Below are 13,981 nucleotides of genomic sequence, written 5' to 3' on the forward strand. Positions count from 1 at the left end.
CAGGGAGCCCGGCGCCTGCGCACCAGCAACAGGGACTACAGCAAGATGGCGGCGCCCTGTGGAGACCTCCCCAAGATGGCGGCGCCCTGCAGATCACGGCGGCAGCTCCGAGGGGCCCTGCAATGCTTGCCGGTTCGCCTGCTTCTGGCGGTGGGCGGCCGGTGAGGCAGGTTGACCCGGGAGCTGCGGAGCCACCAGCAGACGGAGCCAGCATGGGACCAGCACGCCTTCATCAGGACCCAGGACCTTCGGCTGCTAGGTTCACAGCGCCCAGGCAGCCAGGTGAGAGCCAGCAATTTACTAATTTTAACCCCTCCGTAGCTCCCAGTGAGAGTAGGGAACGGGAGTTATTTATGGGGGGGCTAGCGGGGGGATGGGCCTTATATTACATGGCCTTAGAGATTTAACCAGAATATGGTACGGGGGCCCTCAAGGGGGGGGGGGGGTCACCTGCAGCGGCGTGGTTAGGAATCGCGGAAGGGCCAGTGGGGACTGGGGGGTTAACAAGCCCTGAGGTAATGTCGCAGTGTGGGGGCCAGGGTACAGCGGTCGCAGCTACATCAGGGGGGGGCGGCAGTAAAGCAGTAAGGGGGACGGGGTCAGCAGACGCGGGAGGCCAAAACGAAGGGGCTAGCAAAGATAAGGAAAATGAGGACACGGTGCGTCTGGATGATTCCGCTAGGAGCGAAGTATACGTTTGTTTTGAGGGACCGCTGGGGTCACATTTGCGGGAGGAGGTGAAGGAAAAGATCTGGAAGGGGGACTACGTAGATATTTTTTCATTACTGCCGTTGGAAAGATTTAATCTGGATAGGTTAAGAAGAGACGATTCCAAGAAAGATGATGAGGAAAGGAGGCGGTACCGCCTAATCCCTCGTTCTTTTTCAAACTGGTTGCAGGCGTTTGCTATATTGGCAAGCGTGATAGGCGAAAAGGCACCCGAAAATTGTTCGGGACTTTTTTGCTATATGGACGCGATTGGGGAGGCTTACAGGGTATATGGCGGTTTGGGATGGTTAAGGTACGACGAGCAGTTCAGGCAGCGCAAAGCGGTACGACCAGGTATACGTTGGGATCATAAGGATATAGCGTTGTGGATGAGAGTTATGGCACCGGTTAGAGCGAATCAGGGAACCCAGCCATTTCAGGGGGGCGCCGGGGGTTCAGGGCAGTCAGGACACTCGGTCGCAATGCAGAAGGGACTGTGTTTCTCATTTAATGAGGGGACATGTAGATTTGGGAGCAAGTGCAAGTACAAGCACGAATGCTCAAGTTGTGGGGGCACACACGGGGCGGCTAGATGTTTCAGAGGGGGAAAAACAAGAGGGGCAGACGGTGCTGAAAAAAGGGGAGACACCGGTGCGGCTGGACGCGATGGAAGCGTATCTAAATAGATACCCAGATGTGGCAGCAGCGTCACTTTTGAGGGAAGGTTTTGGTTACGGTTTTAAGATTCCGTTTATTGAGCAGGATGTTTGTTTGTCAAGAAAGAATCTAAAGTCGGCACTGCAGTTTCCTAGCGTTGTTTCTGAAAAATTGAAAAAAGAGGTTGATTTGGGTAGGATGGCCGGTCCTTTTCCAACGGCTCCAATCAGTAATTTAAGGGTGTCACCGCTAGGAGTAGTTCCGAAGAAGGAGCCTAACAAATTTAGGCTTATTCACCATTTATCCTTCCCAAAAGGTCTGTCAGTAAACGACGGTATTGATCCTCAACTGTGTGCAGTTTCTTACATGTCTTTCGATGCAGCGATTAATCTGGTACGGTTGTGTGGTAGGGGTGCTGTGATGGCAAAAACGGATATCGAGGCGGCGTTTCGTCTGTTACCAGTGCATCCGGAGAGCATGCACCTGTTGGGCTGTTTTTGGGACGGAGGTTTTTTCATTGATCGTTGTCTTCCCATGGGCTGTTCGCTATCATGCGCCTATTTTGAAACGTTTAGTACATTCTTGGAATGGGTTGTTAAGGATGTATCTGGTTTGAATTCGTGTTTGCATTATCTTGACGATTTCTTGTTTGTAGGCCCGCCACAGTCCGCAGCTTGCTCGATTCTACTGCACACAATGGAGAGGGTAGCAAAAGGTTTCGGAGTTCCATTAGCGGCTGATAAAACGGTTGGGCCGGTGACGACACTAAGTTTTCTAGGCATAGAAATTGATACCGTTGCAATGGAATGTAGATTGCCTGATGACAAATTAGTCGATTTTCGGGAAGAAGTGAGAAAAGCGTGTACCCGGCGCAAGATAACGCTGCACGATTTGCAATCTTTATTGGGCAAGCTGAACTTTGCTTGCAGAATTATGCCAATGGGCCGCGCATTTTGTCGCCGTTTGTCTCTGGCGACTGTGGGGGTAAAGTCTCCCCTGCATTTCATCAGATTGACTAAGGAGTTGAAACAGGATTTGAAGGTGTGGGCTCTTTTCTTAGAGGAATACAATGGCAAATCCATTTGGATTCAAACAGTGGAAAATGCAGTAGATCTAGGTTTTAGCATTAACGTGATTGAAAAGCGTGGTTTCAATTTGAGGTATCGCGGTCAGGTGTTGGTGGCGGAGTGGCCACTCGATTGGCGCGAACGAGGTTTATTACAAAACCGGGTCCTATTGCAGTTATTTCCTCGAGTAGTGGCGTTGTCAGTGTGGGGCGAGTTAGTGATGAATAAAAAGATCTGTTTTTCTTGCGAAAATGTGACTGTCGTGGAAGCCATCAATTCGTTGTCTGCAGCGTCTCAAGAAGTAGTTAGGGTACTGCAGCACTTGGTTTTTGTGGGGCTAAAGCTCAACTTGTGGATTGTAGCAGATTGCAAGGCAATTGAGCCTACTAATGCTGATGATGTTCTTTTCCATTCACAGTGGCATCAGTCTCAAGGGCCGAGGCCTTACTTGGATTCATTGTGCCGGGAATGTCCAGCGGAGCTGTGGAACCTGCCTTTAGGGCCGTGAAGGAGCTATTTGCTAGATCACTGTCAGAAAGGTCTTGGCTGCATTACGAGCAGGCCTGGAGTACATGGGAAAGTTGGAAGGTGTCTTACGGGTCCGTTATGGACGACGAGAGCAAGCTGCTGTTGCTAGTAGGGCATGTGTGGGAATCGGGTTGGTCGGTGTCCAAAGTGAGTAAGTTTCTAGCTGGTTTAGCATTTGGTTTCAGGGCTAGAGGTTTAAACGATGAGACGAAATCATTTATGGTAATGCAAGTGGTAAAAGGTTTGAAAAAAGGGCAGAAGTCGTTCGATGGTAGACGACCGGTCTCCTTTGAGGTGCTGTTGACAATCGGAAGGCAATTACGAGCGGTTTGTTTTTCGGATTGGGAAGTAATTTTATTCCAAGCGTCTTTTGTGTTGGCGTTTTTTGGGGCATTTCGCTTGGGGGAGTTGGTTAGCCCTTCAAGATTTAAGGGAGGAGGTTTACGGAGAGAAGACGTGGATGTTACGTCTGACAAGGTAGTGTTGTTTATTAGGTCGTCAAAAACGGATGTAACTGGCAAAGGGTGCAAATTAGTGTTATTTCAAGTTCCAAATTGTCCATTGTGCCCGGTAATCTGCGTGAATAGGTTGATGAGAAGAGGGGGTGTGTTATCCGATCCACTGTTGGTTCATGCAGATGGTTCGTTCTTGTCGCGCTACCAATTTGTTTCAGTTTTTCGGAAGTGTTTGGAGACAGGGGGGATTTCGCCAGCGAAGTATAGCGGCCATTCATTCCGGATAGGGGCTGCAACGGAAGCAGCTAGGAGAGGGTTGGGGGATGAAGTGGTTAAAAGAATTGGGCGGTGGGAATCGGAAAGGTTCCGGTCTTATGTTCGCCCGGATCTGGTTTAATTTTACATGGTCACGTATTCGGTGGGTTTTCTCCAAATGATCGGTGTCAATGTTTATTCTCTTACAGAACACGATAGAAGGCTGGTGTGGATAATGGGACACTCGTTCGTGTTCTGGGCGGCGGAGAGGGCAGCGGTTCGCCCGGATGGCCGCCAATTGGGGTTTTCGCGGGATGTCGCAACGCTGAGATGGATCGGGAAAAGGGGGATGACATGGAGTCAATTTTTACCAGACTTCCATCGTTTCGTGCGTTGGGACCAGGTCCCACAAAATTTAGTTATTCACCTGGGGGGTAATGATAAGGGAACTTATAAAAGATATTAAGTTCGACGTATTGAGGTTATGGGCGATGTTTCCAAAGGTCTTGGTAGTGTGGTCGGACATCGTACCGCGGAAGGTCTGGCGGGGTGCTAGGTCACCAGAAGGGGTGAACAGGGCAAGGATTAAGGTAAACAAAGCTGTTTCGAGGTTCATGGCAAGGAACGGAGCGGTGGTGGTGCGTCATATAAATTTGGAGTCCGGTACGGGAGGTTATTGGAGGTTGGATGGGGTGCACTTGAATGCAGTTGGTACCGACATGTGGTGTCTGGCGATCCAGGAGGGCATCGAAACAGCTTTGAAGGTGTGGAGGGACATAAATGGCTAAGGGGTTAGTACATTTATGTTTGTGGCTGGGGTGGTGGTCCTCGAAGTTGGTGGAAGTGGAAAATGGCGGATTGCCGGGGGGGGGGGGGGATCTCAATAGGTCCTGGACTCCCCGAGGTAATTTGAAATGGTAAAAGGGGTATGGATAATCCCGTGGAGGGGATTATTGGGGGACCCACAAACTGGTGTGCGGTTTTGGCCTGGCGGGTGGAGTTTGCCTCCGAGCTGGTGCTTAGCGGCTGGGGGTAAGGCGGTTATAAGGCCAAAATAGGTGGGACGGTTGGCTGACAAACGATAATACTGGTTTCGGGCTTCGAGGACCATCCACTTCCGGGGTTTATTGTTATTATATTGTTGTATGTTAAATTTTAATAAACGGCTGCTGTGGCCAATTAATCCAATTTAATTGTCGTGTGTTTAATAGGGGGTAATCCTCTGTCGCAGGAAAGGGGGAGGTGGCCGTTACTCCGGGGTGTCATAAGGTAAGGTAAATGGTTTTATATGAGAGCTCACAGGAGTCACGGATACCCGTTGTCAAGAAAGGCCGTACTGGGCCTCCGGCCCTTGGGGGAGGCCGCCATGACAGGGTGACGTGGGACAATAGGGAGCTCGTAGGAAGTTTGGGGGTATAGGGTTAACAGAAGCTAAGAGGAGGGACGGAGTTTTTTGAATTTGAAAAAGGAAGGAGGGGTCGGAGGCAGGGCAGGGGGGGGGGGGCTATATAAAAGGTGGTGGCCACGTGGAGGGGGCAACCATTTGGGTACTCACCAGCCACAGAAGAGAAGCTCCCACCCACCCTCCCTTTTGTAGGTAAGGTTCAAGGGTAGAAGCAACTGTTGTTAGTATGAGGTTAGAGCTAGGATGCTTAACATTATGAAGGTACTTATGTAAATTTAAGTATGGATGATCTTATGTCGCGGCAGCATGGCTGGGGTGGTGGTCCTCGAAGTTGGTGGAAGTGGAAAATGGCGGATTGCCGGGGGGGGGGGGATCTCAATAGGTCCTGGACTCCCCGGGGTAATTTGAAATGGTAAAAGGGGTATGGATAATCCCGTGGAGGGGATTATTGGGGGACCCACAAACTGGTGTGCGGTTTTGGCCTGGCGGGTGGAGTTTGCCTCCGAGCTGGTGCTTAGCGGCTGGGGGTAAGGCGGTTATAAGGCCAAAATAGGTGGGACGGTTGGCTGAAAAACGATAATACTGGTTTCGGGCTTCGAGGACCATCCACTTCCGGGGTTTACTGTTATTATATTGTTGTATGTTAAATTTTAATAAACGGCTGCTGTGGCCAATTAATCCAATTTAATTGTCGTGTGTTTAATAGGGGGTAATCCTCTGTCGCAGGAAAGGGGGAGGTGGCCGTTACTCCGGGGTGTCATAAGGTAAGGTAAATGGTTTTATATGAGAGCTCACAGGAGTCACGGATACCCGTTGTCAAGAGTGAAGTCATGCTGCGCTCCACAGTGGAGAATCCTCTTCTTGGGTAGAAAAGCAAAATGATCACTTGTAAGTACACAGTGATATACAGTATGATGATTGCAATATACTGTATTAAGAGGAAAAAAAGTTTCATAAAAGTTTCCTGAATTAATGTGATTCCATGCTGTCAAGATAGCATTTTTCGGTGCCAACAGGACACTATGTAGGTCTGTTACTATTTTACAAATTGCATTTCTTGCATCAATGAAGTAACTCCAGATGGGTGCTTCATGTACCTGACTTAAATGCATGGAGTAATTCAATTCCCCTGTGTTACACCCTTCCCAATTGGCTGTCCAGGAAGGAGGCGCTGATGCCTCTTGCCCACAACCTGCAGTTGCACAGACACAATAGTCAGCAACCACGTCCAGTCCAGCGTTCAGTAGTCCCTTGTCAGCATATATGTCTGTTCACAAATTGTTAGTTAGATAGGGCATATATATTCGTAAGCACTTTACATTGTCCGGTGCTGGACAAAGACCATTGCTGGCTTTTAGAGGCTCCTAAAGGAGACTTGTGTCTCTTTATTAAACTGTCGCTTCCCTTAAATTTTCTAAATTTTGATAGAAAAAAAAATGGTGGTGGGGTATTGGCCAGTTTCTGTACATTTTAAGCAGAGTCTGGGTTAGCCACTAGAGGGGGGCATTATAGCACTCTGAGATTAGAGATAGTAACAGTTAACTTAGGAGGGGCCAACTGTGGGTAAGACAGGAGGATTTCCTGGTTTTGGGTCAGTCAGGCTAGGGAGCCCCGGCAGGTCAGCTGGGCCTGGGGGCACCCAGCTAAGGCTTCTTTCACATTTCCGTTGGTAGTCGGCCGTCACAAAACGTCTGCGCGATGTACCGTCGGACGTTTGGGAAATAGCGGCAGCGGATGCAGTGTTTCAACGTTCCGCTATCCGGAATGCCAAAGTCTAAAATCCCGGGGAGGAGAGAGAGATTTCCTGCTGGGCATGCACAGTAGGAAACACAGGATGCAACATACAGAAAAGCGTTCCCTTGAATGTTTTTAGCAGACGACGGTCCGCCAAAATGCACAGGATCCAGTGCACGACGGACATAACGTGTGCACATGCGTCGCTAATACAAGTCAATGGGAAAAAACAGGATCCTGCATACAAATTTGCAGGATCCTGTTTTTTCACAAACCAACGTATTTCGACGTGTGGAGGAAGACGGAAATGTGAAAGAAGCCTAAGGCTACTTTCACACTAGCGTTAACTGCAAACCGTCACAAAAACGTCTTTTTGCCGAAAAAACTGATGCGTCAAAAAACTGCAAAATGTATGCAACGCACACAGCATTTCGACGGATCCGTCTATTTGGGGATGTCTGGCCAATTAGCTAAAAAAATCCTGTTTCTGAGCATGCTCAGTAGAAAAAAACATATTGCAGCGCTGCATTGCGTCGTACGACGTGTCTCGACGCATCCGACGCTCATAGACTTTCATTGTAGCCAAAGACGCATGCCGATGGATGCGCCGAGACACGTTTTTTTGTCGGAGCCAAAAAACGTTGCAATCTACGTTTTTCCAGACGACGTGTCGCCTAATTTCGACGCATCCGTCGAAAGACGTATACCGACGTATGCAAATCCGTCACAATGCGTCGCCAATACAAGTCTATGGGGAAAAAACGCATCCAGCAAAATATTTTGCTGGATGCGTTTTTTCTGCAAAACGACGCATTTTAACATATTGCAGTTAACGCTAGTGTGAAAGTAGCCTAAGGCTACTTTCACACTTGCGTTTTTCAGCTTCCGTCACAATCCGTCATTTTTTGAGAATGCAGGATCCTGCATTTTCCCATAGACTTGTATTAGCGACGGATTGTGATGGATGGCCATCCGTCGTGTCCGTCGTGAACTGGATGCATCGTGTTTTGGCGGACCGTCGGCACGAAAAAACATTCAATGTAATGTTTTTTCGTAAGTCGGGTCCGCCATTTCCTACCGCACATGCGCGGCCGGAACTCCGCCCCCTCCTCCCCGGGACTTTACAATGGGCAGCGGATGCGTTGAAAAACTGCATCCGCTGCCCACAATGTGCCAAATTTTCACAACGTGCGTTGCTACGTCATGCTGACGCTTAACGAAGGTGCCGTACCGACGCAAGTGTGAAAGTAGCCTAAGCAGTGGACCACGTAACGTTAAGTGTGAAGCCCAGTCGTCCAGGATGCGCAGAAGTGAGAACAGTAGGACAGCAGAAGTGAGAGCAGCAGGACAGCAGAAGTGAGAGCAGAAGAAACAGCAGAAGTGAGAGCAGAGGTGATAGCAGAAGTCACCGCAGAACAGAAACGAAGGTCGCTCCAAAATGTGGCAGCTTTCTACTTGGGCAGATGCCCTTATGTCTTTGCGAAACAGATAAGCGAACACCTGAACGTAGCGAAGCTGAACAGGGAGGTCTCTCAAGTACTGGTCGAGACGGAATAAACCAGGTACAACCTAAAGTACATAGGGAAGAGCACAGGGAAAGCGAAAGATGTGAACTGTGTAGAACTCTGTGTTGATGCTGTAACTGATGTGGACATGCTGTGATCGGTAAAAAGCAAAGTTCTACGATTTAAGTTGGAATTGGGCTCTGTCTCTTTATGTGAAGAAGTATTCCTGCGTCTAAGGGAGGCCTCTGAGAACCAGGCAAGTGAGACAGTGTGACTGTATATACTGTATGTGATGTGGGTGGTCAGGGCACACTAAAACAGACACCTATGTGAGCTACGACTACGTCCCTGGCTGCCGCTCACAATGCAGCTCTTATTTATATTTGTAGGTTGTTAGTTACTGCAGGGTATAACAGCCATCCGGAGGCAAGAGCAAGACATGTTCTCTGTAACCATGGAGTGCCTGCCAGGGCCTTGGGGTACTCTGTACTGGGTCCGGTCATCATTAAAGGGGTGGTCACGGTGACAGTGACCCGGTCTGTGGGCCTGGGAGTCCAAATTAAAGGAAAGGTCTTTAAAGGGTTTATTTGGAATAAAGAGTGTTCGTGACGCCACCTGTGGTATTCGTTCAGGGATGACGACGCTGCTTAAAGGGGTCCACTAAGGGTGATGGTACTGCAGCAGGGATAATATGGCTTCCTACAGGTGAAGCTGGATCCCCAGGGCTCCCAGTGTAGTAGGCAAAGATGGTGTGGTGCCAGAAAGAATCAGAGGACACAAGGTTGCAGTCTCTTTACCTTTTACTGGTGGTGAAAAGCCCAGGGTACCAGTGACAGGTGATGCTGAGGTCCACTTGGCTCTTCTAGTTCCGGGACAGAGGTTAGTTTACACTTAAATAGAGCGCCGCTTCCCCTCTTCTCTACCTTACCTCCTCAGTGGCAGCGCATAGCGTCCTTTTTCCTGTGTACCTCACTCCATATGGTATGTATATGTGGTCCCTTGGTTCTCTTCCTTGTACTTTACTCCTGGCGTTTGGTTCATGGCTCCTTTTTGTTTATTGTATCTCTCATAGCTTTGACCTTTACCATCATACAGGTAATTTCCTTTTCTCTACCTTCATGGGTAGATGGGACTCCATTTTCTATGCTATATACTGATGCGATCACTAGGGGTGTTGGATCTTCTGGCATTTTCGTTTTCTTCCTTTTTCTTTTCCTTTTTTCCCTTTGGGATCACTGCAGTGACGTTGTGCTACATTTATAATCCTTTGTGAAGTTTATATATATTTTTTTCCCCCTTTTTTTCCCCTATCCCCCCCCTTTTTCTTTTTATTTAGGACATGCTCTTATTCCACGGTTACATAGGACTTATGCGACTGAAATGTCTATTCGGCTATGGATTCCTTTTCTGTTATGTGCACAACCTGTCTTTATTCTTTATTTTTTATGTTTATGGATGTATATATATACATATGCAATTATGTGTACTCATTTTGGTTTATTATTTTGTAGATAAATGCCTTGATAAAGGCTTTGGCCGAAACGTTGGCGGTATTTTGTATGACTGGTTGTGACTTCAATTAATAAATTTATTTTGTTTGCACTACTTGTGTAGTCCTCGGATTGATCTACGACAGGTGATGCTGAGGTCCAGACAGCCTTGAAATGATTAGGAATCCCCTCAGCCAGGTGTGATTGGGAGCCCATCACCCTACGCTGTAAGATGCATCCCTTGCTGCCTATGGCTTCACACAAGGTCCTCTCTCTTTCTCTCTATGTGTCCTAGGACAGTACCCACATGGCAGGCAGCACAAGACTTTTTACAGGTGTCTCTATGTACTTGGACTCCATGCTCGGTATGCTGCTGTGCTTTCGGGTGTAGGTGTGGGCAAATAACTTTCAATCTCCTGCCCTCCGGTTTCTGCTGTGGGGCATACAGTCCCACACAGCCTCAGACTCCCGGTGTCCGGTTCCTGCGCTTCAGCGTGGAGGGAGCCCAGTCTTAGCTCCCCTCCAGCTCCTTACTTCTCCTGTGCTCCTGCCTCCTTGAGACTATCTACAGACTAACCAACTCCTCCTCCAAGCCAGAGCATATATCTAGGGAAGCTCCGCTGAAACCAGGTCTAGAGCTCCCCCTTCTGGACTGGAGTCAGAACATGTTGCATGTATGTGCTACCTGTTAAAGGGATCCTCCTCGTTTCCAAGCATGGCATCACCCTCCCCGAGAGGAAGGCAATACCACTGTGGAACCTGAACTCCTGGGGTGCCACAACCACATTGACCATGAGGATCACTGACAAAGGACACCCCTATATTCCTTAGTATTCTTCAAGATACCATATCAAAATGCGTTGTTTTGGGCGTTTTTTGTGCACTTTTTTCTTAGCTGGTCAATCTCATAATTTAGACAATAAATTCTCTCCCATTGGCAGCAGACTTGTCTCTCATTTCCCGTCTCACAATCAGTGAAATTACCCTCTAGTGCTATGTTTCTACGATGAGTATTTGGTGAGATTTTGATGCTGTAGATTTCCTGCAGAATTTCATTCTTCAACTTGCCAAATTAGGTTATTTGTGTTTCTTCATTGCCTTTTGAGTGTTTTTTACATGTTTTTATTGCATTTTTTTCATTTTCGCTCTTGGTTCTTTTTTAATATAATTTTTTAATTAAAATTACTTTGTTTTGTAAACTTCATGTTTGCTGTGAGCTTTGATAATGCTTTATTGATAATGTTACGTGTGCATGTGGATTACATCCATTTTTTTGCTGCTGAAATGTAATAAAAACCCATATGAATTTTTTCATATGTGAATATTTGGTATCTCATTAACCCCTATCTGACCTCGGACGGGATAGTACGTCCGAGGTCAGATCCCCTGCTTTGATGCAGGCTCCGGCGGTGAGCCCGCATCAAAGCCGGGACATGTCAGCTGTTTTGAACAGCTGACATGTGCCCGTAATAGGCGCGGGCAGAATCGCGATCTGCCCGCACCTATTAACTAGTTAAATGCCGCTGTCAAACGCAGACAGCGGCATTTAACTACCGCTTCCGGCCGGGCGGCCGGAAATGACGTCATCGCTGACCCCCGTCACATGATCGGGGGTCGGCGATGCATCTCCATTGTAACCATAGAGGTCCTTGAGACCTCTATGGTTACTGATCGCCGGTGGCTGTGATCGCCACCCTGTGGTCGGCGCTCACAGCACACCTCCATTTCTGCTACATAGCAGCGATCAGCAGATCGCTGCTATGTAGCAGAGGCGATCGAGTTGTGCCTGCTTCTAGCCTCCCATGGAGGCTATTGAAGCATGGCAAAAGTAAAAAAAAAAAGTTAAAAAAAATGTGAAAAAAATAAAAAAAATATAAAAGTTTAAATCACCCCCCTTTCGCCCCAATCAAAATAAATCAATAAAAAAAAAATCAAATCTACACATATTTGGTATCGCCGCGCTCAGAATCGCCCGATCTATCAATTAAAAAAAAGCATTAACCTGATCGCTAAACGGCGTAGCGAGAAAAAAATTCGAAATGCCAGAATTACGTTTTTTAGGTCGCCGCGACATTGCATTAAAATGCAATAACGGGCGATCAAAAGAACATATCTGCACCAAAATGCTATCATTAAAAACGCCAGCTCGGCACGCAAAAAATAAGTCCTCAACGGACCCCAGATCACGAAAAATGGAGACGCTACGAGTATCGGAAAATGGCGCAATTTTTTTTTTTTTTTTTTTTTTTTTTTTAGCAAAGTTTGGAATTTTTTTTCACCACTTAGATAAAAAACTAACCTAGTCATGTTAGGTGTCTATGAACTCGTACTGACCTGGAGAATCATAATGGCAGGTCAGTTTTAGCATTTAGTGAACCTAGCAAAAAAGCCAATTTTTGCAATTTCACCGCACTTGGATTTTTTTTCCCGTTTTCTAGTACACGACATGCTAAAACCAATGATGTCGTTCAAAAGTACAACTCGTCCCGTAAAAAATAAGCCCTCACATGGCCAAATTGACGGAAAAATAAAAAAGTTATGGCTCTGGGAAGGAGGGGGAGTGAAAAACGAACACGGAAAAACGAAAAATCCCAAGGTCATGAAGGGGTTAAATTAATTATGGGGAAATCTCACAAATAAAACACATATAATTCGCAAGATTTCCAAAATTCAACACACCTCAATTTTTGGAGTATTAAAAAAGTAAACAAGTCCAAGAATGGTAAAGGATCCAGCTTCCAGAATATAATTTTTTAATTTAATCCATTAAAGAAGTGAAAAAATATACAAACTTTGCAAAAGGTGGAAGTGAACACTTTTTATATAAGAACCAATGTGTTTCAAACGTTACAACGTTCTTAGTCCTGGTTCAAAATGCGTCGGTTTTTGTGAAGGGTATTCAGAAAGTGAAATCTCTGTTCCCCTGTACTTTACACACTCTCCCCTGCTCCAAGGCTGAATCTCTGGTGCCACCCATGGTATCTGTTATTGTCTGCAGCGCTGACTTCACATCGACAGCACTGCAGACAATTAGTGAGCTCCGCAGCTTATGATGTCATCTCAAGCAAAGTAACTGAGCTAAGTTACTGACTGCAGCGCTGTCATCGATGTAATGATGAAGTCAGTAAGGATTTACAGCACTTTCACATGGCAATATTTTACAGCAGTATTTGTTAACAGACTCCAGGAGTGGATCGAAAACACAGAAGAGGTGAAAATCATTCAGTTATTATTTTTCTCAGTGTTTGCTCCTGTCTGTTTTTTTAGCTGACAAATACTGATGTAAAATAATGGCCAAAATACTCACTGTGTGAATGAGGCGAGGAAGCTGCTTGTTATCCTGCTGTAATATATAAGTCCTTATTCCAATGTCTTCTCTGTTCCATGATATTCAGCAGAGCAGTAGCAACACCTGGGGCAAAACTGTGGCTGGCAGATGTCCGGCCCTATGACACAGTGACATGTGATGGACCCCGACTCCCAAACAAAATGAATCACACAGATGCGCACAAAATAAATACACGAAGCATTGTAATTAGGTGTCAAACGTTCTCAATTTTATTCATATTCACATGACACCAAAAATAGCACAACCCCCGACTCACAAAAAGTCACCCTCCAGCACTCAAGAGAGGGAAAAACCCCTGTGGTGGAAACCTCTAGGAAACCATGGCTGGAAGATCACCCTTCCCTTGGGCTTAGAGAGTTAGTGCCGATATATAACAGATGTAACAAGTTTTAACATTTGTACATTTTAACAAATTTATAGAGAACAACATAACAAATATAGATTATAAATGTGATAAACCGGATGTGGGAGAGATCTGGCTGCGATATCGGTCATCACATTGGTTGTTAGACCCAATTTAGTTGATCTGATTGCCCAGTTGGATGAACCATTTCTTCCTTACAGATCCAGGTCCACCTCTGTCATGATCCCAATGGCAGGGGATCACAAAAGGACAAGCACACAAAAAACAGAACAAGCTCTAGGGTGATGGAAACTGAGCTGACCGCGAACCTGAACCTAATTCACAACACTAGCAGTAGCCGGGGAACGTGCCTACGATGATTCTAGACGTCTCGCGCCAGCCGAAGGACTAGCTTCCCCTATTAGAAGAAACAAAGACCTCTCTTGCCTCCAGAGAAACACCCCACAGAAATAGCAGCCCCCCAG

General features: G+C 46.8%; 1 protein-coding gene across 1 annotated transcript in view; it reads left to right on the plus strand.

Annotated features, from left to right (window-relative positions):
* The first annotated feature begins 212 nt into the window (after nt 1–212).
* The window catches only part of LOC138674530 (leucine-rich repeat-containing protein 40-like), a 115,285-nt gene continuing 101,516 nt past the window's right edge, over nt 213–13,981 (plus strand). The window contains exons 1-2 of the mRNA XM_069762355.1: nt 213–282; nt 2,021–2,525. Coding sequence (XP_069618456.1) covers nt 213–282; nt 2,021–2,525 — 575 coding nt within the window. The remainder of the gene's footprint in view (nt 283–2,020; nt 2,526–13,981) is intronic.

The sequence above is a fragment of the Ranitomeya imitator genome, chromosome 4, assembly GCF_032444005.1.
Source record: "Ranitomeya imitator isolate aRanImi1 chromosome 4, aRanImi1.pri, whole genome shotgun sequence".
Classification (NCBI taxonomy): domain Eukaryota; kingdom Metazoa; phylum Chordata; class Amphibia; order Anura; family Dendrobatidae; genus Ranitomeya; species Ranitomeya imitator.